The sequence below is a fragment of the Dermacentor andersoni genome, chromosome 4 (genome assembly GCF_023375885.2).
Source record: "Dermacentor andersoni chromosome 4, qqDerAnde1_hic_scaffold, whole genome shotgun sequence".
NCBI classification, from domain to species: Eukaryota; Metazoa; Arthropoda; class Arachnida; order Ixodida; family Ixodidae; genus Dermacentor; species Dermacentor andersoni.
This window is the reverse complement of record NC_092817.1, coordinates 186,894,649-186,919,879: the sequence shown is the minus strand read 5'-3', so window position 1 is coordinate 186,919,879 and position 25,231 is coordinate 186,894,649. Positions and strand designations below refer to the sequence as shown.

Here is a 25,231-nt window from a genome sequence, read left to right as displayed (position 1 = left end):
ACCTGTTTAGAAAAAAAAATTTTTCGAGACAGCCACTCGTAGAGTTTTCAAATAATATGGGATCATATGCATGAATAAGCACTTCTCAACTAATTATTGGCATATACACTTTCTCGACGCTCCTCACCTTGATTTCCAAAGCGGACACTGTGTTTAGCGCCTTTTCGGAGAGGTCTGGGTCAACCAGAAGGTGCGTGCTGTCGCTGTCGGTGATCTGAAACAGGAGCTCCCCTGAAATACCGGCATGGCATGTAAGTCTTCATGTCGAAACAATCTCCATATCGCTAGATTTATTACAGGCTGCTATACAATCACATCATGAAAATGTAAATATAGTAAGTAAACTTCACTATGATGAAAACGCGGAAAATAATGTTACTCAGATTGCAGGTTATGCAAAAGGAACTCAAGGCGAGTTTTACACAAGTAGTGCATTCAAATAAAAACCTCAAAGGGGAAAGAAAACTCTGGCAAACTGAACAATTTTTTTATCACCATGTTTTACGTGCCAACACTACGATCTGAGTATTAGGCACGCCGTAGTGGAGGAGTCCGGAATAATTTCGACCACCTGGAGTTCTCTAACATGCGCCTATATCTAAGTACAAGGGAGTTTTCACGTTTCGCCCCCATGGAAATGCTGCTGATCCCGCGACATCATGCTTAGCAGCCCCAGACCATAGCCACTAAGCAACCACGCAGTGTCAGCTGTACAACTTATTTCGTATTTGGCAGGTCTTGATTATTACTGTCGTTCCCTGAAAGAATAACCGGTTTAAGCACGTTGCTGCAACACAGTAGAAGGAAGTAGCGTCTGCTCAGGGATGTCGGCCCCATTCTCAACATGCGCCGTGTTACAGTAGCAATGTCTGATCTGTTGTGTTTTTTTTTGGGGGGGGGGAGGGGGGGCAGAGTAAAGTTCACGAACCAGTAGAAATTTATCGTGCGACTACACCGCAGTACATTGATTCGAGAGTACCCGACCAGGAAGTCCAAGAAATTAACGAGAAACTTTAAAAGCGTAATTATTTCTGTAGAGCTCGCGCCGATACCCATGGCGAACTGGCCAGGCACACCACATTGTGACGGACGAAAACACTGCCCCAATATGTCAGCAGGAAATATCATGCTTGCTGTATTCTCGGATGTTTCTGAATTAAATAATGAACATTGGAGGAAGTGTGGAATAACGCCGACCCATACTTGTTATTCAGATCTTCTCGATCTAAACATCCGCCCAGTAATTAGGAGTATACGACGACGACTTCTGACTTCAGGTTTATTGTTTATCCCTTTGTGGTACAGTGGTACAAATATGCACCACTTTTTGGGTACGTTTCAAATGCCCGTAATGAAACAACTGTTCAAATTGGAGCCAATTTTACTAGTGCTGCCGTCTACCAAGGCATTTAGAAAGCTTTATGGGCGTTTTTATTTTATTCCGTCATGTGGCGGCAAGAGTAACTTAGTTTTTGCAAATGTCTTCATTGCGGTTCAGTACGTGCTGCTGTGGCGTGGGAAAAACTCGTTCAAAACGCTGCTTCAACATGCCTACTAAGTGTATCCTTTTACCCGTTTACTAAATGGAACCTAGTGATTAATCTGCAACCATATACATACATTGAGGGCGCCCTAATTGTTCATCGTTTTGAGTTGTCTGTTCTGGGCTCGCTTTTGGCTGGGGTTGTTAGGCCTAAGTGGACGGCTATCGCACCGGTCAAATCGCACAGGCCGTGCATTTGCATTCTTTCTGAAAGCGGAGGTAATAGCAAAGGATTGTCGCCCGTAAAAGCAAGAAGGGGACGGCAAGCATATGGTAGGAGTTCCTGACGACATCACACTTCTCAGCCGAGATCGTCACCCGTAGCGGTCGGCCTGTCGACAGAGGTGTTGTTTGTTTGTTTGTTTGTTTATTTATAGTGTCAGTCCAAGGATGGACCATTACAGGAGTGGATAGAAATACAACAACACATATACAAAATATCGGTACATGTTGAACAAAGAACAATGCAATAGCAGTATCTGTAAGAAGTGACATGCAGTGATGAAAGACAAAACACTCGTAATATGCGCATCAGAAACAAATGCTATGATGCTGTCATATCCGGAAAAATAAGATTCTCTAAACCAGCAGTAAAAGCACTGACAGAGGAACATGTGACAAGTGGATTGGGTAATTCGTTCCATTCCTTGATCGCCCTAGGAAAGAAACTATACTTGAATATATCATTCCGTGTAACTGGCGGGTGTATGTATAAACTGTGCTTGTGTCTGGAGCGTTGATCTGGTGAAATTATACAGAAATCAGTGAAATTAAGTTTAACCTGGTTATGAACAATTAGGTAGAAAAATTTCAGCCGGTCAAACTTAGTCCTTAGTTCTAAAGCGGAGAGGTTTGCGCGTCTGCATAGTTCAGTAGGAGAGTGCACGCGCTGATACTTATTAAATATGAATCTGTGTAGGTGGGGCTCCACGACACAGCAGCAAGTTCGAACGATCTTTCTGTGCAGCAAATGCCAAGCTCCGCTATGTGTCGAATGTTTTTAGCCATTCCACAAGTGAACAGCAGCATTGACTTTGTAAATATCGTTCCTGTTACACATTGTCTCTTCATTTTAAACCGCCTGCGGACAGCGGTACAAATGTGTACCACATTTCATTTCTTCTACTAAAGTCAGTGGTACATATATGTACCACTTTTCTTTCGAGAACTGCTGCACCATGTTTCTTGAAAAACGTGTCAAACATTTTCTTTTGCCCTGCTGAATGCTATTCTTCAGATTTTATGAACGAAATTTCAAGGAAAAAGTAGCACCTCACAAAGGGTTATGGCATGGTGTAGTATGGTCCCATAATTTCGCTCCACTGTTAGGACATTTCTGGGGACGCTATAACGTAAAACTATTCCGAACTTCTCTATTCCAATTCTGTGATCAGCCCTCCGCGTTTGGTCAAAAACGTTTTGGACCACCCCCCCTTCACCTGTCTGTCACGTGACGTCACGAAAGCCGCGATAGCTCCCCATCTGATATGACGCGTACAGACTGATTGTGCATGATTTGACCGAAAAAAGAAAAATAGTTATTCCTGATTCGACGCCTTTTCGCCATTAGCCCTCGGCTATTGGTCAAAAGTTTTAGGGCTGCACCCACTTCAGTTGCCTGTCACGCGACGTCACAAAACCGCAAAAACTCACCGTGTCAAAGTGACGTGTTCGTGTTAAAGGTACATTAATATACCGAACAAATCTGATTTTCTTCGAAATAGCCGCAGGATGCCCCGTTCTGAAAGGAATAAAAGATGGCTGCCGCCGATCGCTCAGGGCCGGTATTTTGTAGCGATGCCTTTTTCGATTCTATGCTTTTTCAGGCTTTTCGCGCTTGGCCAGTGGTCAGAGCGACGGTCTGCCCGCATTATTAACGGGATCAAGCGGCCGTGTGTGGTGGATGATAAGAATAGCATAGAATAAGGCATAAGGCATCGCTACAAAATAGCGGCCCAGGCGCTTGCTACTCGCAGAGCATGGGTTTATTTGCGTATAATAAAACTTCTTGCGTGGCCGTGTAACCTCTGCGAGCACTTTCGGCACGTTTACGACATCATTCTGCCAATTCTTCTTTGCTGAAGATCCGTTTTAGCGTCATTCTTAAGCCTTCGTTGCATGCCGCCGCGATTTTCGAGCAGACACTGCAATCTAAGAAAGGGAACGCGAACCATTCGCAGACGGCGGCACCACCATCTTCATCCGGTTATCGACTTTCAGCGCAGTGGCTCGGCCCTATCGAATCTCTCTCCACTTGAGCGTGCTCCTCGCCTCTTGTCAGCCAATTAGATAAGACAAGCCGCTCAGTGTAGGCATATCATAAGAAGCCAACACTGACACCAAGGACAACATAGGGGAAATTACCTGCGCTTAATAAATGAAATGAAGAAACGATAAATTAATCGAAATTAAAGTGGATGAAAAAACAACTTGCCGCAGGTGGGAACCGAACCCACAACCTTCGCATTTCGAGTGCGATGCTCTACTAATTGAGCTACCGCGGCGCTGTTTCCCCATCCACTTTCTTGGGTATTTATGTGTCCTAGTAGTACCCTGGGAGTGTTAGCCAGCGCCACCACTCACAGACCTTGGCGGCGGACGTGGAACGTCCTTCTTGCCGCAGGCGTCACGAGAACGTGATCTTTTTGGGTGGAGGCAACTGGTCAATAAACCCACATATGCTACCTGAAGGCATCAATGTTGCCGGATTCGAGACCCTCGTTATGTAATAAACGAGAAGAAAGGGGGTTAACCGAGAGGCCCGATTTTTATTGGTCACATCATAAGAAGCCAACAAACACTGACACCAAGGACAACATAGGGGAAATTACTTGTGCTTAATAAATGAAATGAAGAAACGATAAATTAATCGAAATTAAAGTGGATGAAAAAACAACTTGCTGCAGGTGGGAACCGAACCCACAACCTTCGCATTTCGCGTGCGATGCTCTAGGTTGTGGGTTCGGTTCCCACCTGCGGCAAGTTGTTCGTTTTTCAAGCAAACAAAAGTGACCTCCCTCGAACGAGGAGAGCGTTTGATTGGTCTGTTCAGACAACCCTTCGGGTGACCGCCCGGTGCTTACGTTGGCGGTTACGCAAGTTTGACGTCAGGAGATTGGAATAAAAACATATTGGAATAGCTTTAAGTATAGTGCCCCTGTATATGAAATATGCAGGGTGACCCAGCTAACTTTAGCCAGAGCTTAAAAATATGCGAATGCCACGTAGCTGGACACAACCAAGGTAATGTAGTTTACTGTCGCTTAGAGATACTCAAAATACTCTTCTCATTCCGCCTAATTAAATAATTAGGCTTAATTAATCAGCTTTTTTATTACCGCGCGACTGGCTGCTCCAGGCACTTCGCGCGTATTCGCGGGCTTATTTTAAGCTCGGAAAAACACTTTTATGTAGCACGTATTCAGCAACAGAAAGCTGCATCGGGAGTTTTTCATATTGCTCCATATATTTCTCATTGACCGTTTTCATTTAATTATAATATTTGAGAAACTGCTCAATTAATAAGGACTAATCACGTAATTAGGTAAAATGAAAAAGAAAATAACCTGAGTATCTCCAAGCGATGGCAAACAACATTAGCTTGGGGCTCTCCAGCTACCTGGCATTCGCATATTTTTAAACTCTGGCTAAAGTTAGCTGGAACACCTTGTACATGTCTCACGCATCCAACGAATTCATCAGATCTCGGCTCGAGTGATTCTGCATCTCCAGACGGCTCAAAGATTTGCGACGCGGCGAGGAGACGCAGACCGCGGTGCATGAGTGCATATAGTTAAAACCAGAAGATTATTTCCCACTAGGAATTCATGGACATGCGAAATATCGCAATGCATGCGATGAACGTGAAGAAGCCTACTTTGCAATGTGATGCATGTATAATAATTCTGTATTTTCTCATTTGCCCCATAGTAAATAAGGTTTTAGATAATTCATCTTCATATACATGAAATGAACATCCTAATGGAGATGCCGCAATGTTTACCAACTTCAAATTATTCAACGACGTACTTCGACAACGCGCTGATGTGTTCATGTCTGTTTATTTGTATTTTAAAATCCCGAAAGGTGCCTCTAGAAGTGAGTGTGAAGGCTTCACCTAGTTTTGGCAACTCCAGAATCGGTTACTTGTGCTGGGAACACTGTACAAATAAACAAAGATGGCTACAACATCCAGCTTCATGGCGGCTCTTTCGTTTGTAGTGCAAGGTTTTCGTTTGTGGCGTAGGTTCGAGGCGTTTCAAGGAACCCGAAAGGGTCCTTGCTGTCAATTACCTTGTAATTCAGCGCCGAAACTGTGGAAATTGTTGCGCTGTGCTTTCAAATGTGCGGCCTGCCAATAGAGCCACATTATTATTCTTTGATTACAAAGAGCTTTTCAGGCGAGCTCTAGCGTAAAGAGAGGAGTGTTTTTGCGTCTAGAGTCTTGAAAAGGTGCAGTCATTCGTTCGTGGCTTTGTTTCACTGCTACATGTATGATTCTCGACCGTTTTCGACCTTCATAGGAAACTCCGTACTGTGACTCGTTTTGCATTCCCGATATATTGGCCGTAACGTCTGCTGTGCTTTCAGGAGGTGTATAGTATATTTTGCACGGATAGAACAAGGCTAAAAACTTTTGGGATATCTGGTCAGTGTATCCTCAGATAAAAACAAATGAGAGTTCCGTTTGCCATGAGAGATGAACCTTTCTTTTTTGCTGATCCTTTGCTAAAGGGAATGACAACATCGCCATAATATTGTTACAGGGATGTTGGGAGCATAGAAAGACTGCATTTACAATATATATACAAGCAGAGTCAGTGCAGTTAAAAATGGCTGACCAGCAACAACACGCAGCAGCCAGCGTCTTGCCATCTTCTTCTTTTTTGTTCTTTTTTTATCCTTCCGTAACAAGACCCTCGGGTACTGAAGCGCCGTCTCGGCGCATAGTAGGCGAAGTATTGCGAGCGACGTACGGCTTCAGCCGCGCAATGTGGACGATGTCAACAGGCGTCGGACTTGAGGATGGATCAAACTGTAACGGCAAGATCTCGTAATTGACGTCGTTAACTTGACCTAGTACTTCATGAGGCCCTGTGTAGCGAGAGAGAAGCTTCGAGGAAAGGCCAACCCGACGACATGGTGAGAAAAGGAGCACCCGAGTGGCCTGGGGTGAACTTAACATCACGATGGCACCGCTCATAATGCGCTTTTTGCATATGCATCGAGACTTATAAACGAAATCGGGCGAATTGACGCGCCATGTGAGCGCGATCGATGACTTCACGAGCGTACTCAGTTGCAACACGTGGCACATCAAGGAGGATGGTGTCAAACGGCTATGTAGGGTCGCGACCATACAAAAGATAAAAGGGTGAATATCCTGTGGTGTCATGTCGGGACGAGTTATACGCGAATGTCACGTAGGCCAGCGTGGCGTCCCAGTCGCTGTGGTCGTTGGAGACGTACATCGACAGCATCACTGTGAGTGTTCGGTTGAGACATTTCGTAAGACCGTTCGTTTGTGGGTGGTAGGCGGTGAACAGCCTGTGCTCAGTTGCGCAAGAGCGAAGGGGGTCGTTCATAACTCGAGACAAGAACGAGTGGCCGCGGTCTGTTAGTAACTGTCGAGGTGCACCGTGGTGGAGAATAACGTCGATGAGGAGAAAATCGGTGACGTCTGTTGCGCAACTAGTCAGCAACGCGTTTGTGATCGCGTAGCGTGTCGCGTAATCAGTAGCAACAGCGACACACTTATTCCCTTTAGTTGTCGTCGGAAAAGGGCCAAGCAGGTCAAGGACTACATGAAAGAAAAGTTCAGAGGGAACTTCAATTGGATGGAGTCGCCCGACAGGTGGAAAGGCAGGTTTCTTCCAGCGCTGACACAATTCGCAGATTGCATCATAGCGACGCACAGAGCCGTATAGACCCAGCCAGAACTGGCGTCGTACGCGGTCGTATGTACAAAAAACTCCAAGGTGTACCGCCGTCGGTGCATAGTGAAGTTCTTCGAGAGCGACGGATCGCAGATGACGAGGAAGGACAAGCAGCAACTCAGGGCCGTCAGGGTTGATATTGCGGCGGTAGAGGATGCCGTCGTGCAGCATGAACACGCAGCACGTGCCGTCAATGCCGCCAGATTGCACTCCGGCGACGATGAACTGTACGGATTCGTCGCGTTGTTGTTCAGCGCGCATATCGGTCATTTCAGTGAAAGCCATCACGCAGGTCACCGAATCATGCGCAGCAGGATCAGGATGATCCACGGGGTGACGAGAGGGGCAGTCAGCGTCATTGTGGAGGCGTCAAGACTTGTAAGTGGCAATAAATGAAAATTCCTGGAGCCGCGAAGTCCAGCGACCAATCCGTCCTGTCGGGTCCCGGAGGGAAGACAGCCAGCAGAGTACGTGGTGGACTGTAACGACCGAAAACATGCGTCTGTACAAACATGGCCGGAACTTGGCGACAGCCCAAGCATAAGCCAAGCATTCCCGCTCGTTGATGGAGTAATTTCTCTCGGCGGGTGACAGCAGGCGGCTGGCGTAAGCTATCACGCACTCGGCACCATTCTGTTGATGGACGAGAACAGCGCAGATGCCATGGCTCATTGCGTCAGCGTGAACTTCAGTCCATGCAGATAAATCAAAGTGGGCAAGTATAGGAGGCGTAGTCAGAAACTCCATGAGGGCGGCGAACGCATGAGCCTGCTCAGGGCCTCATGAGAATGGTGTGTTCTTCTTTATGAGATCTGTAAAATGTCGAGCAACGTCGGCGAAGTTTTTGACGAAACGGCGAAAGTACGAACACAGGCCGACAAACAGCGCTCGTTAGAAACAGAACGCGGCACAGGAAAATTGCGAAATCCGCGAAATTTTTCCGGATCGGCTTGCACACTGGAGGCGTCAACGAGGTGTCCCAACACGGTAATCTTAAGGCGCCCGAATTGACATTTCGTGGAGTTCAGTTGAATGCCGGCTTTTCGGAAGACCGCGAGAATGGCAGCGAGTCGGGTAAGGTGGGTGCCGAACGTGGGAGAAAAAGCAATAACGTCGAAAAGGTAACACACACAGGTGCTCTATTAATAGCATCGTAGAAGAGAATCCACCATACGTTCAAATGTCGCAGGAGCATTGCATAGGCCAAAGGGCATGACTTTAATCTGATATGAACCATCCGGCACTATGACGGCCGTCTTCTCGCGGTTCATTTCATCAACTGACACCTGCCAGAAGCCAGATCGAAGATTAATGGACGAGAAGTATTTAGCTCCGTGCAAGGAGTCTAAGGCGTCATGGATGCGTGGTAGTGGGTTGACGTCTTTTCGCGTGATAGTGTTTAAGTGTCGATAATCGACGCCAAAACGCCAGGTACCATCTTTTTATTTTTCAGAAAGACGGCAGGCAAAGCCCAAAGCCTGGCTGGTGGTTCGATGACCCCGTTGCGGAGCATTTTGTCCACTTCTGATTAGTTGACTCTACGTTCAGCGTGCGATACATGATAGGGATGGCGACGAATAGGATTCGTGTCTCCAGTTTTTAGACGGTGGTGAACAATAGATGCTTTGTCTAAAGGCCTGTCGCCGAAATCAAAGATGGCACTGTACGATTGGAGCACGAGACAAATGACCATGGCCTGTGCAGGGGTGAGGTCAAGTGCCGGCCGGAAGCACATGCCGGCCGGAAGCACGTGAGAGCACAGGCTGAAGTTCAGAAACGGTGGAACGACGTCGTTACTGGTAACCGCGACCAGAGTATGCGGGACAGCAACGTTCCGGTTCAAAATCACGTCGACGATCGGGCGAAGCACATATTCACGCTCAGGAACCTGTGGCGGGGCGGTCACAGTGACGTAGCTGGCTCGGGTGGCAGATGCACATCGTGAAGCGAGCAAAAGTGCGGGCGGTGCTCGGAACATACGCGAGTTGACGGAGTTCTAACTGAGGAGCGCCGCTTGCGCAGTCGATGGGAACAGAATCACTGGATAAAAGTCCAATCCGAGGATAACGTCCCGAGGGTAGTTGTCGATCACAGCAAAGAGAACAGAAGTGGGACGGCCGGCTATACGTAAATGCGCAGTACACATTCCAAGAACAACCAGCACGCCGCCGTCGGCAACACGAAGCACTCGGGCAGCTGGTGGCGTGAGGACCTTCTTTAAACGTCTACGTAAGCTAGCACTCATCACGGACACGTGGGCTCCAGTGTCGCCGAGTTCTTGGATAGGTACGCCGTCCATTTTAACGCCAATTACACTTCACTTTGTGGGCACAGACAGAGTACTTGCTGCAGTAGTAGGCAATGCAGCACCGCCTCCAAGGGCTGCATTTCTTAGTTCTCCGAAAGGCTGCGACCAAAGCCAACAGCCGACGAAAGATCGACGTGGCTGCGGCGAACGGGACGATTGGCGACGTGTTTGTGGTGAACGAGACTGGTGTCCGCGCGGCGATGGTGAGCGAGTATACCAGGTATTCTTAGCAGAGTCGTCGGCGCTGTTGGACTAGGCGGTGGGCGAAACATTGCGGGCATTTCCATGAAAACGGTTCAGGTTGATTGGCGTGCGATGTGTTCAGAGTCACGAGTTCCCGACAATGTCTGGCGATATGACGAATGTGGTGGCAGTTGAAACATACCGGCTGGTCGTTCGCAGTTCTCCACTCAGTCGGGTTGCGATAACGCGGAGATAAGCGTCGGGGAGGAGCGAAAACAGTGGAAGGGCCTTCGTTGGTTCTCGGGTTGGCGACACAACCGAAGGAGACAGCGACATAGCTGGTGACGGTGACGTTGGAAGCAGCAACGACGTTGACACCGCGTGCTCACCGTCAATCATGGAGGGGACGGTGATGCGACGTCCACTGCGGAGCTGCGTTTCCAACCGTGGTACCCAGAACTTGCCACCAATATTTTACAGGGATGTTGTGAGTACATAATGACTGTATTTACAATATATATAGAAGCAGAGTCAGTGTAGTAACAAATGGCTGGCCAGCAACAGCACGCAGCCGCCAGTGTCTCGGGATGTTCTTCTTCCTTGCACTTCTTTTATCCTTCCGTAAAGCTATGTTGTGAAAATTGATGGAAATGAAATAGCCTTGGCTTATGGTGAGAGAATCGAGCACGGTGTGTGCAATTTAATTATGAATTATAATTTCAACTTGGAAAAGAAAGTCTCAAAAACCAGTTAGGTTGCAATGTCTGGCGGTGAAATCTTTGTACTCCGGATGTAGCATAGGAGATTAGTACACATAGGTTGGCTGTTAGTAAGTACATCTTGCTTTAAATACAGTTCGTATGTAATTTGAAGCTTGCGCTTTGTTATATGCGTAAGTAAAGAAAGCCCAGGCTACCTGGCGACACACTCGTCCCACAATCCATGCCGGCGCATATGCTTTGGCCGTCGCACATGTACGCGTTAGTATTAGCGTTCCAATGTAGCGTAAGTGACCAGAGTTGTGTGGTCTTCCCGTGAGATACAAACTCACATCGATTAGTTGAGCCGTAAATAAGCGCCAGCAGTACAACGCTAATACATGCGTGGCTACGGCAACACGCTGAACTGAGAACTGCGTGTAAAAGCGTCTTTCGCATTCGAGAAATTGGCTTGGCTATGAAATAATCTTGACTGGTTAATGACCAAAGCGGTTGGACAGGAAACCACCAAAACGAGTGGCTGTTATTGTAGAACTGATTTGCCACTTCGAAGAACATGAATCGCAAAAACATCACCTAGATAAACAAAATAATAATTTATCGCAATTACGGCCACAGTTGTCATCTGCCTCCCACTAATGCCGGCGTATAATCGCTACCGGGCTTACGTATCAGTTTTCAACATGGTTCCAATGAACGACTACATGCTCACTGCAAATCTAAAAATTCTGACAAAAATGGTACACGGTGCTTTCCGCCTTACCATTTCAGGATTAGGCACTCTAGCGGTAAGTGAAGATAGGTACCATGAAAATTCGTTTTCAGTCCCTTCAAGGTATTAGTAACACTTGTGCTGTGCAGAATACTTCCCGAACTAAATCAAATAGAGCTTAAGCCTACATCACTAATTTATTAAAGTGCCTGCCTAAAGAAAACAGTCCGTGATCCGAAACGAACGCAACATATCTATGGTATATAAAACGAAAACAATGTTCTACTTGCCGGAAATAATGTCGTCCTGAGTGAAGCGTTTCGAACAAACCACCATAGTGTTTGTCATCTTTTTTCCCAATGCGCAAATTTCTTATCCATGTCGCCCTCCGTTGTGCGTCGTCTGCTATACTTTCGGGGAAGATAAAATGATTAATTGCTGACTTTCCGCAGCGACGACAGACACATAATGATACCCAGCCAAATTCTTTCGACAAATCTTTTTCTTTTTCATCTTATTTGGATATGCGCGCGGAAGCCTCACGATGATTAGAGAACTACGAGGCGACGTTGCACCTCACGGTTTTGTGTTCGAGCGCACGGCTGAACCTAGATCAGCTGGTTCTCGGCGCGGCCGCTAGGGGCCGAGCCTTTAGTAGGTGTCCGAATCGTAACAGCAACTACGACGTACTCTGAGTGAGTGAAGGCTTGGCGAGGACTATGGATGCTCCAGCCGCGACGCAGCCCCACATGGCGATAATGCTGTCGATGTTGTTGCCGACGTGGACGCAGACACGAGCGCCGGTCCGGATTCCATGCCGCTGGAAGCCAGCTGCGTAGCGCCGTAGCCGGGATAGCAGTTCTTTCTTGGTCAGTGTGACAGAGTCGTCGGCCTGCGCCCACAATAGCCCCATCGTTAAAGTAGCTGTTATGTCGAGGTATATTACCCTCCCCCAAAAAAACGTGTTGCGCAAGAGAACAGTGCTAAAGCGCGCAAATCATTTTTTTTATCGGGTATGGTAGCGCGCTGTAACTATTTAGCTATCCTGCAAATGTGCATTCAGTACACTAAAAGCCAGTTGATGAAGCATATCCAAGTAAATATTGCCGCAATGTTTTTTTTTTCTACCAGTCAGCCTTTCAAAAGAAATTTTCGTTTGCTACTGTTCCTAAATGTGCGAAAATAGAGGATAATTTTCAAAGCATTTTGGTTCCATTACATGTATAGCCTAGCGGGAATATTGATGTACACTCAAATTTGTCTACTGTTGTTTCGTGCCACTGTGTTTCTAAGCACTAGAGAATGATCCTCTTTCACTAGTTCTATGTTGCCAATACCAGCTCATGGTGGTGGTTGTACTTCTGAACTATCGTTGAAGTTATTATCCCATATTGAAAGCAAACTGAAGGGAAGCTCATGCTTTCTATTTAAAAGCGGTTTGCAATTACGTTATTTCGTCAACTTTCCGAAACACGTTTATGACTTGGATATTTAAATGGTTTGAACAATGCCTTAGAAACAACACTTTTAAAGGCATCTTAAATGTTGTAAAGAAAGGAAGATGTCGGTATGTTATCGTGAACTGAAGCTGTTTTTCCGAACACCAGAAGTCTTTCCTGGCCATGCTCGCTCTTTCTGCTGCTATCTTTCCGAAATGCTCCCACTTAAAAAAAAATTGACTCATGTGTCCGATGGTTCTCTAGTACAGAAGCCGAAACAGAAGCCCGATGCTCCACTCAGTTAAGCTTACAATGGCACGCATGATTTTATCATGCTTACTCCAACTAGCTCTTTGAGATAATCGGCGCGCGTGTCACATGGTGTAGCAAGGATATGCGAGAGCACACGTACGCGAGCCAGTTCCCTTTACGCCAAAGGAACAGGAATGAAATGGACAAATTTATAGCATTTGAAAAAGGGCTTCACGCAAGCTTCGCTTCACGCATATTCCAAGGCGTGCGTTGGAGCTCCGTAATATTTATATGCACAAAGAAGACCCAATTATGCCTGTGTTGCCAATAGTCACAAGCGTCCACAGCAGCGCAAGGAAAAAAAGAACTATCTGGAACTTAACTGAATAGGAAAGTTCTTAAATAAGATATGATGCCTGAGGTGTGAGAAGTGCGAAGCGTCTAAAACCAAATCGCCATACCACAAAACATTGTTACATTTTAGACCATTAGGTCGGAGGTGAAGTATCGTAACAAAAATATTACGAGCGTTTTCTAATGGCCCTAGTTCATTGCCCAATTTACCCTGTCATCATAGTGGAGGCATTCATAAAAAATATTCACTCTTATAGAGGTTATCACCGTTCACGCAAAAAGAAATCCATAAATTTAAGTGTCGAGCAGTACTGAATAACTCAACAAGGGAAAAACCAAAATTTTACAACATATATTCATCGTCTGGAGGAGCTTCAATGGCAAACAAAAAATTGCAGCACAACCCATTCCCAGCCGACGGCAGCGCGTTAGCACTGAATCAATATTGCGACACAATATATTGCCACCGTCGAAACTAGTTATGCATGAGCCGTATACTGCAGCTGGAGTCGACTTTCGCGCTTCCATAAGAACACTTGGCGCCATCCAATGCTTTCGCCGCGAAGTACATGCGTGGCATCCAAAACGCATGGCGCGCTGGTACGCGCGCACGCCGAGAAACATGTCATTCAGGAACCGGGATCCTCTCTTGCGCTTCTTTCCGGGCGCATCCGCCATCTTGTGACGTTGCCGACATGTTCACTCATGGCATCCGAGACAAGACGGATGGCGTTCCCTCGCCCGACGCACAGTCAGTGGCACAGACACAGCGACGCAAGTTGGCGAGATGTTCCTTTAAGAGCGGCACATACCCACTGCATTGTGGCGCAGCCTGTTAATCCATGGCGTCGCTGCCCTTGAGGAGCCCTCACGACATGGGCTCGTGTCCGCCAAACAATGCACACATTTCAAGGATCTTTTTCCTGATACAAGAGCGGCACATTCTCAGTTACATATACCTAGTTATCCAAGATGGCGTAAAAGACATTCAGTAAAGAGCGGCACAAAGCTACCGGCACCTGCCCAGTTACGGAAATTAGCAACAACAAGGTTCGTTAAAGACCAGCCCAGACCGAGTGGAACATACCCAGTGCTTCAATTCGGCTTCAAAGCGTTTCTTCGCTACCTAGCCAGTCCAGCTTCTATTGCCACCCATGCTGGCGTGACAGAGCTTCGTTGAAGAGAGGCCTGCCTGTATGTACACATTGCCACACACTCAGTGAATCAAGTTGGCCCGGCGGTTGGTTTACAACTCTGTTCTCTCAGTAGAGCTACCCGATGCTCTAACCACTCGACCACGGACTAGTCAGCTACCCAGGTTGGCGGAAAGCAGTTACACATACACATACAAATACAGTTGCAAACATGGAAACGCAGTTACATAGCCACCGGAAAGTGCGTGAAGGGCTCTAAGAATCGTAAGGCAATGAGTTGGCAAAACAACCAATCCACAAGAGCGCATTTCGAAAACACATCACAAGTTCGAGGAATGCTTACCACCGCCTGGTAATGATAGTTTGCGAAAGATCACTGACGATGTCTTGAAAGGTAAATATCTTGTATGTCATTTCTGCATGTAAATGCATTCGATGCTCACTGTCCGGCCGCGACATGCTGGGCATGTTGGGCACTAGCGGCGGCTCGAACAAAGCTCCACGAAATGCACGTAGCAGCCAGACTGCGGAAGGCCGAGAAGCACCACCACTACTTATGACGTAGCAATCAGAACGACACTTAATCAGCCCAAAAACGCGGCGGAGAGTCAGCGCAGCCAACGATGGTGATGTTGACGCCCAGCCGATGAAGAAAGACAAACGTACGATGGTGATAGTATAAAGATGAGCAAGGTTTGCCCAATAAATGTCCACAATAAACAGGGTGATTCAGAGAACCCTTCTGAAAATTTTTAGATGTTTCCTGAGGCGAAGAACACAATTCTAGTTTATGAGGTACTCTGCTCGAAGAGGCGTACATTACTTGCACACACAAATTGATATGCATTATCGACTATAACAAAAATTCCCTATTTCAGTTTTAACTAATTAACTTATGACCCATATTGCAATTTACAAATTCTAGTCATCGAGTTCACAAGGCGGATCCACTTGGAACAAATTCACGGCACGAGTTACGAGACAATAATTCCCGAATGGTGCGGACAAATGCATTGGCGCTCCAGTTACTTTCCTACGAAAATATCGTTTTCTGCATTAAAGCGCAAAAGTAACTGGAACGCCAATGAATTTCTCCGCGAAGTCCGGGAATTAATATCTCAAAACTAGTGTCATCCTGAGAATCGGTTCCATCTTGAGAACGTTCGCTCTTGTAAGCTAAGGCACGAAGGCGGCCTTGTCTCAACAAAGCTAATTCAAATTCTTTTCACATACAAACTACAAGCTGACTTAATTTCGCGGCTGAGAATAAGCTCAATTTCCCACGTTGTTCATTAAGAAATGGATACGGCTAAATTCGTGCCGCGGAGCGTGTGCGCACGATTGGCTGGATTTAGAAGCTATCTTTGCTTCAAATGAAGTTATGGGGTCTTACGGGCCGAAACCACTTTCTGATTGTGCGGCAAGCCGTAGTGGAGGAATCCAGAAATTTCGACCACCTGGGGTTCTTTCACGTGCACCTAAATGTGAGTACACGGGTGTTTTTCCATGTCGCCCCCATCTAAATGCGGCCGCCGATGCCGGGATTCAATACCGCGACCTCGCGCTCAGCAGCCTAACACCATAGCCACAAAGCAACCACGGCGGGTGTATCTACCTTTGCTTTCTAAACACAGGCGGCCTCTAATAGATGTCGCTCTGAATTTTGAGCCTTTCACAACTTCTGCGTAAGCGTTATATTTGATGACATGTTGATAATGATGACGGTTTCCGTACTATGGTATACACCTACAGTGGGGGATCGCTCAAGGAGTATGAACACGTATTGATAGCAATGATGACTTCCATAGTATGGCACGTACCTACAAGTGGGAATCAGCCAAGGAGCGTGTTGGTGATGCTGATTATCTCTGTTAACGCTTTAGCATTCTTAGGATAATTCTCGCACTTTCCAGGGGCTGTCTATGCATGTTTGTATCTTAGCGTTTTCCCGCCTGCTTGAGTCAACATGTAATCAGTGGGGGAATGGGTAACACATCGGGCAGCTATACTGAAGATGGTTCGAAAGCAACCGTCGGTCCAACTTCGATCACTTGGAATGTTGAAATGTATGCATACGTGCCGCCATTCAACGAACCTGTTTCACGTCAACATGTCACACTGTTGGCGCAGGCCTGGTTAGCACCGCTACCCCAAAAGCTCTTTGACGTCGACTTTGAATACTGGAATGTGCCACTAGGTGTGTGCTAGTCTCCAATAAACCTCTTTGATGCCAGCTTCGGTTACGGGTTCAGTGTCAACAAGTGTGCGGCGCTCTTCAATGGCCGCCTTTGGTGCCAACTTGTGTAATTAGGTATACGCAAATAAAAATGTGCCGCTCTAGAATGGCGAATAGGATTCCTTCAATTTCTCCGATGCTAGCGGAATCGAAATAATGTCACAGGCGTTCCTCAAGGACAGGAACGCGACGCATTAGCAGGCTGCCGCACAAGGTCACTATATATGTGCCGCTTTTCAATGAACGACTTTCACGCCAATGTTTTAGCGAGTTGTCCCTTGAATGCACTGGGTATCTGCTGCTCTTCAATGAACATTTCGCAAACTTGGGTCACTGATGATTGTCGCTGGGTGTGAGGCAAGCGAGGGAACAGTTCTGAGCGCTCGTAGGCAGCGGCGCACCACGTTTCTCATCACGGAGGCCATGCGTGGACTTCGCGGCTGTGATGGTGCAGCGTGTCCAAAAAGAGGCGCGAGATGAGCGCGGTTGCTACTTGACGCGTTTGTCAGATGCCATGCATTTCGGAGGCCACGCGCACGATTCGCGGTGGCGTCGCTAGATGGCGCCGACTGTTTCACGGAAGGGGTGAAAACGGAATCCCACTGCAGTACATGCCTGGTACATACCTCGTTTCGAAGGTAGCAATACGTAGTGTCGCTTTAAAGATTGAATGCCAACGCATTACTTTCGAAAGTCGTGTGATATTGGTTGTGACACATCTTTGTGTACAGCCCATACGGACAACGGTGGGTGGGCCAACAAGCCTGTGGACGTCTTGATTGTGATAATCATATTTCCAGGGTATTGCACATCATAACCGGGTAACGTCCAAAGAGCGTGTCGACTTGTTGATTCTGACGATGATTGCTATAGTCTGGTACATACAACGGAGAACCGGGTAAGAAGCATGTTCACGTGTTGATTTAATAATTATGTCCACCGTATGACACATACCCACAGGGCTATCGGCCAAGAGGCGTGTCCCCGTGTTGATTACCATGTTGATTTTCAACGTTTGTCACATGTTCACACCGAGGAATCTGCCAAGGAGTCTGTTCATGTGTTGATTATGATTATGATTTCCATAACATGGCACATGCCCTCTACAAGGGATTGGAGAAGAAGGGGGCGGTACATGTCGTGCCAACGCCAACTCGCTGTTTGATCGCTGGGACGCTATAACGTAAAGCTATTCCAAACTTTTCGATTCCGATTCTCCAATCAGCGCTCCACGATTTGTCAAAAACCATTTTGGACCACTCCCACATCGCCTCTCTGCACCGTGACGTCGCGAAAACCGTGACAGCTACCAATCTCATATGACCTGTGCACCTGATTATGTGTGATTCAACCGAATAAAAAAAATAATTATTTCTGATTTGACGCTTTTCGACAATAACCCTCTGCTATTGGTCAAAAGGTTTCAGCTGCACCCACATCACCTGTCTGCCAGTTGACGTCGCAAAACCGAGAAAAATCATTGCGTGAAAGTGACGTGTACGCGTTAAAGATGCATTAATACGACTAACAAAACTGCACTTTCTTTCTGAATAGCCGGATACTGTCCCGTTCCGAAAGGAATAGAAGATGGCTGCCACCGATCGCTCAGCCACTGGCTACTGGCACGAGCCGGAGAGCATGGGTTTATCTGCGTGCAACAAAACTTCTTGCGTGGCCGGATAGGTTATCGACCAGTTTCAGCAAGTATACGACACCACTCTGCGAACTCGTCTTTGATTAGTATCCGTTTTAGCGGCATTTTTTAACATTCCGTTGCACGGCGCCGCGATTTTAGACAAGCCACCGCAAGCTAAGTAGGGGAAAGGGGATCAATCGCAGAAACCGGCACCACCCTCTTCATCTGGTTATCTATTTTCAGTGCGCTGGCTCGGCCCCTTCGAAACCCTCTCCATTTGAGCGTGCTTCCCGCCTCTTGTCAGCAAATTAGATAAGAAATGCCGCTCAATGTAGGCAGTGCGAATCGTTTTGAAAGCAAACAACAGTGACTTCCTATAAACGAAGAGAGCATTTGATTGGGCTGTTCAGGCAACGCTGCGGGTCACCGCCCGATGCTTGCGTTGGCGTTTACGCAAACCTGACGTCAGAAGATTGGAATATAGACATATTGGAATAGTTTTACGTTATAGGGCGCCAGCACCAAATAGGCCTGCAAGTTTATATATTATTTCAAACAGAAGTTATGTCGCTTGGTAAGGCACGCGAATAGAAAAACAGGACTGTTGGAGTTGATTTGAACGTGGTGATGATGATGATATATGATTTACATGCTAGGACATACCTACAACGGGGAATCCGCCAATCGCGGGTACGTGTTCACTTCAGTGGTGATTTCCGAGTATTGTGCACACCACCCATAACAAGGCTCGACCAAAAAATCGCTGCCACATTTAAATTAAGAAACGCAGGCCAAGATAAGATTTGTCACCTTTGCGTAGCACGGGCGCGCCAGAGCATATGTGCTCGCGAGTTTCATTTAACCCAGAGACGCAGAAATCCAGTGAGCAAAGTTGTCGTATTTATATGCTTGCTGTACGAAAGCTCCGCTACATTCAAACATGTCCGTTGGATATGCAGAATATGTTTGGCTGTGTTTTCGAGATCAAACATATTTGGTGAAATTTCGAGACTGCTAAGAAATTAAGAACGCAAAAGCCGCCTTGGTATCGTAATGGCTATGGGGTTGCGCTACTGAGCCCGATGTCGCGGGATCGAACCCCGGCCGCTGTGGCCGCGTTCCGATAAGGGTGAAATGAAATGCCCGTGTACGCTGCATTGGGTGCACGTTAAAGAAATCTAGGTGGTGAAAATTTCTTCGCAGTCACTGACTACGGCGTGCCTCTTAATCAAATCAAGGTTTTGTGACGTAAAACAAGCGAATTTAATGTTTTATGAACGTAAAACATCACGTACCGAAGACCCAACTTCGGTGTTAAGTTCTTAGTGGGTAAGTGCACATTCTGCAGTGTCTTCATGAGTACTTCTTAGTTCCCGGCGAGGCGCTTATGATCTTTTGTGATGACCGAACCGCATAGCATTATTGGTCCGCACCAAGCCTGTAAAGTAGCGTAAAATCGTATTGCTGCCGAAAGCTGTGCCACAAAGACGACTGAGTGCACGTAGAGCGGATATTGGTGTGATCTTTGCTGTTTGGTGTCGCGAAGTTATGGCATGTGTTGTGGCTTTCCACGTGTTAGAAGTGTTTCTGAAGCTATCAAGCTTCAGAAAAGCTGAGCACGAAGAATGTACGACCCGCACGGCGCGGTCCGTCACTTCCAGCGAACCTCGCCTTCCGCGCTGTTCTATGCTTTGGCATGAATTACCAACTCACCTAAGCATCTATTCTCGTCAAGGGCTGAAGCTTCCCTCATAGAATAATGCGCGTTGCGCATTCCATTGCAGCAGATTACTTTCTTACCTAGCTATTACCGACTCGCTCACAAGTAATTCCGTAGTGATTATTTTTCTTCTGTTACGTTCATCTGCTCTGCATGTTGGCTGCGAAGAGCCAGTGCACGAGGGATGTCGTAATTCTCACGTAGGCGTGCAGGGTCGGTTTCCTGTTCCACTCTGCTTCGGTCCTAATATGATTTTTTACACGCAGCCGTCGCAGACATAGCGGGTTGGCGAAAACGATAGCTTTGCTGTGCATCGCGACTTAGTTTTTGCGTTAGCCTACGTTCATGCGCTTTCCTGAGTTCTCAATTATCTCAATTCTATGGGGTTTACAAGCTACTGAAAATTTTGCCTGTGCCAGAAACGCTATGTCTGATCTTTAAAAAATTTTATGTAGTATTTATTTCATTCCGCTCTAATTTTTCACTTTATTGATTGCAATGCCAACGTAGTTCTCAAAAGTATTGAAGTGCGATTAGTCAGTTTAGTTCTGCATCTTCTTAGGCTTATGTAACAGGAGATGCGTTTATCTGGAATTCATTTCTGGAAGAAGAACTTGTGCATGAGCTCTTTATTAATTTTCTTACAGTCTTTTGCATGGTACGAAGCAGCTGCTAATATTGCAATGTCAACAGACTCTGAGGCAACGAATTGGTCCACATTCATGAGTGCATAGCTGTACGCGCTGCGCTTTCAACAAGAAACTCATGCGTGAGAAACACATGTCACGTTGGTACAATTTGTAAGGTTACTTTGCTCCATGATCCTATATGTCACAAAATGGCCAGCAACGACCGACAAAGAGTAGTTACAAATACACAGCACACCGTTTGTTCTGTTGAAGATGCCTCGTGTAACAGAAGACGTTGACATTTCCTTCTTCTGATGAGATTCTGTCATGTTTTTCATGAAATTTTTCAGATTCTGTCATGAGATAGCGCATAGAGCCGACAACGTTCATAGCTAGTTCGGGAAGGCAGTTCACGAAGCAAATTCACGTGCAGTGTCATTGAAAACTGGGGGACTTGGCCTTGGTTCATTCTCGCAACAGCGCGAAAAGACGGGACGTGACGAAAGAAAGGAAAAGAGAGCGCCAACTACTGATTGATTTTTTCATTGGAGAAAGCAGGCTATACAATCTGCCTCGGCTAATGCTAAAAAAAGCTTTAAAGAGCATGGGTGCACGCTACGATCCAATATACGATGGTCTGTCCTAGCCGTCTTAGACCACCTGAATTATTTTTATGCAATATTTACTTGACTAACTATTGATAAAAATGCAGTGTACTTATCGAAGGGCGTGAATTCTAATGGGAAAGTTGCCATTGTGCCCTAAAACATCTCGTTCCGTCGTGTCCAGCGCGCTATGTCCTGCGTAGTTATTTTTTCGGCGCTTAATCGTAGCAAGAAAAATACAAAAGTACCACCTGATTACGCAAACTCGTTCCGTCCCTCCATTCAGGTCAATATGATTCCAAGGAAGTGCTTCATCTTACAGCCCGACTCGGCAACCACCTCGACGGGACAAACACTCGGTGTTCGTTCCTTCTAATCTTTGCTGATCGGAAGGTACGTGTACAGCATTAAGATGTAGCCTACGCATTGATTAGGCCGCTGCCGAGTCAGGCAAACAGCGGAGTTACTTCCTTCGCCTCAATTTTGAGGCTGATGATGTTCAGGCACGAGGGTGCGTAATTACGCTGCAGTTATCGTATGTCGCATCCTACGAGTAAAGCATTGAAAAATAATTATCTCGCAGACGGCACACTGCAACCGATTGGATCAGGTATTTGAGATTGCAATGGCCGCTTTCTCATGCTACCTTATTTTTAAAAAAATCACAAGTTCAATATATATTATTTCTATCGAATAAAAATTATCCTTGTGTAGGGAGAAGACTGATGATTGAACATCGTAGACCTTATAATCAAATCATGCACCATATTTTTTTAGAGCTTGACTATCATTAGCTGAGACGTTCTGTACATAGGGCGTTCCCCAACGTGGTGGCCTTTAACTAACGCGCAAAGCCTCCGCAGACACAGAAAAGTGACCCTAGCTTCAAGTCTCTGATACGCCTAGAAGCCTTCTTTTGTCTTTCAGCGGAAGCTACATCGCTAGCTCATAGAGAACTCGACTTCATTCTGACTACCATACGCCCCAATGATTTCCCTCGTGTCTTTATCGGGATATCTGCATAATGTTGCGGCATTATCACAGGAAAAAAAAAACAGAGATCTTCTCGGCTATGAGAAGGCTAGTCCAACAATCTGTTTTAAATCATACCTGCAGGCTGTTGTCTTGCACGAGTGGTTAACAGCGGATATGATAAAAGCAGTTCTTCGGTATATTTCTAACTGAGGTGGCCTGGGAAGGAAGATGATGCACGTGAACACGAGTGTGAGCTCCAACCCGAGCAAGCCAACGTAGTCGCTGCGTTGTATTCTCACAGAAGTCGTCATACCATCGTCTTCGTTCCGTTGCCGTCATTCTGTCACCAATGTTCTACTTTTGGTATCGCGCTGTCGTCATGCCATCATCGCCGCGCCACCGCCGTGATATCACCGTTGTCATTCTTCGGTTTCATGCATCAGTTACGCATGTTCGTGCGCCACAAATTCTTGTTGAGCTAGCCGTTTTTCCTTGGTCGTGTGATCTATTCTTCCAAATGTTCACTGAACAAGAATAGTGTTCTTGACAAAGGTAAATTAACGCTTCGCTTGTACTGATTCGCACAGCTCGTGCCATATAGAGATATATCTTACCGCGCTTTTGCATTCGTTAAGAGGCGCATTCACAGGTTTGTCTTTCCTGCATTTGTATCGCCACTCGACAATGGCATTCTGTACAAAGCACGCACAGCAGAAGGAACAAACTGACATTTGTAGCTAAACACGATCCTTGTCGGGTGTAGCCTTCGTGTTTTCGCCCCCTAACCAACCGGTATATTCTTCGAGCCCGACCACACGCCGAAAACACTGCGTTCACGCCAAGGCGCTCTGGAACCTTGCTCTTTTTCCTGTCTGCCACTTCACTTTCACTCACTTTGTTAACCTTTCGCACACCTGCGTCATCTGGTAGGCTGGATAAGAAAACACTCACAGCCGGTCCATATTTTATTTATATATTTATTTATTATTTTTGATTGATATATCAAGGTTTCGTTATACCCGCGAGAGCTGACCTCACACAGAACGTCGTACTACCACGTTTTGTTAGTTTTCAGTGGCCCTTCAGGAAACTCAAGAGCGGATTTGCTGCCCTGGGGATTCGCTACCTCCAGAAATGACGCCCAGGATAGAGTCCTCAGGTCAAGAAACACCAGCTCGTTCCCCTTTATAACCTTTAATATGTGCAGGGACCTGCCTGCGTTACGATCACGGCGCATGCTTTCGGAAAGTTAGAAAAGGCGATAAGAGGATAAATATGGGCCGTTTTATTGTTCTCTAAAATATACTTACATTATTCTATGCTGCGATTCCCACGTACACATCCTGCTATAATTCCTAGCTTGCTGTTCTATATGCAAACCCCCATACGGCTACCAAGAAAGCTATGCGGTTTGTGCGGAATAAAAACCTTGCAGTGTAAGAAAAAATTATAGCTGCCACGTTATACAACGCCTTTCTGGTGCTGTCGCTTTATCATCTGAGCAAGCCAGTCGGTTAACAAGTCGCACGGCGATAGCGTAACATTGGACACCTTCGCTTCGAGTTGTCAGTTTTTTGTACCCTAGTCCTGCAGAACGTTGATGGTGTTTCATATCATACTTGCATCAGTATAGAAACTGACGTTAAGACCTGAAGAACCAGACTGCACAAAAATGCAAAGCAGCTGACCAAAGTGGCTCTTCATTGATTTTAGCAAATCATTGATGTTGGGAACTTCACTGGTGAACGCTTTCGCCGGTCTCCTCTCTGAATACTTTTTGAGAATTCCACCGCTTTATGATGTTTATTGCTTTTTGTGCTATTGCTACATATATTCTTGAAGCATGAGCTATCTTAACAGTAAGAAACAATTGTCCAGACAGTTTTCAACCGAAATTGTAAGCAATGTCATCCTGGATTAAATGCTTTACTTTTCGCAGTTGCCCGCAACAATAAAGTGCGTCTTTTTAGTTCCTGGAGATAATGGTGAATACTAAAATGTGGGCAACCAAATATAGAAATCTACTGCCCTACAAAAAGTACGCTATGTACATCGTACTCACCAGAATAGGCTTGTCCGAATCAACGAGAAGTGCCCTCTCGACGGCTTCATAGAAGGAGCAGTAAGGAAGTTCCACGTCAGGAAACGGGGAATAGACAACGCCATCTTCAATCCTAGCTTTCATTGCGAATGTAATCTTCAGCTGAAGGACAAAGGTTCAGATGACTGCCCATACATTTGCTATAAGTGAAACAGGCAGGAATTCTGTGCTCGATAACAATGCTTTGAGAGCGGTGTGCGTTTTTCTACCAGCCCCACTGCGATATACTGTCACGATGCTCGCAAAAACACGCTCAGCCACAAAGTGTGCAATGCGAGAAGCAGAGGATGTGAACGGGAGGATCGGAAAGAAGCGGGGCTGCTGGCAAAACAGGCTTTCCTGCTCGGATAACGTGAACAGGGGAAAAGTTGAGCCGTGACGTTATCACTGAAAACTTTCGCCCACACACGGCTTATGCCAGATAATTCTAGGGCTTCCGTCCACTCGAAACTCCAGCTCCAGTCAGCAGTGCGGCTGGCATCGGATCGGCCTCTCGACTGAAGTAATCAATGCAGTTTATTGACATTCCACCCCACTTTGTTGAAAGCGTAGCTTCTTGTTCACTGGAGGGGCGGAGCTCTGCACAATAGAAGAGCTTCCAGCCTAGGATCGCTTGATAAAACGAGGCATGACATAGGGCGTTCTCGAGGCCTCGCCCAAAGATAAAGTTGTTCGTGTGTGTCTACGTTTTACGATATCGTAACTGATAACCGTTGTTCACTTGTGCCT

At 46.4% G+C, this 25,231-nt stretch overlaps 1 protein-coding gene and 1 non-coding gene across 2 annotated transcripts; both read right to left on the bottom strand.

The window, feature by feature from the left end:
- On the bottom strand, positions 1–24,998 carry LOC129384864 (long-chain-fatty-acid--CoA ligase-like). Its single transcript, XM_072287994.1, has 3 exons — positions 24,464–24,998; positions 12,092–12,293; positions 1–231 (listed from the first exon to the last, which is right to left on the bottom strand). Exons 1-3 carry the CDS (start codon positions 24,584–24,586, stop codon positions 86–88), a joined length of 471 nt encoding a protein of 156 aa, XP_072144095.1. The 5' UTR covers positions 24,587–24,998; the 3' UTR covers positions 1–85.
- Positions 3,975–4,047, bottom strand: TRNAS-CGA (transfer RNA serine (anticodon CGA)). Its single transcript has one exon. It is a non-coding gene; the product is annotated as a tRNA-Ser (tRNA).
- Positions 24,999–25,231: the final 233 nt, after the last annotated feature.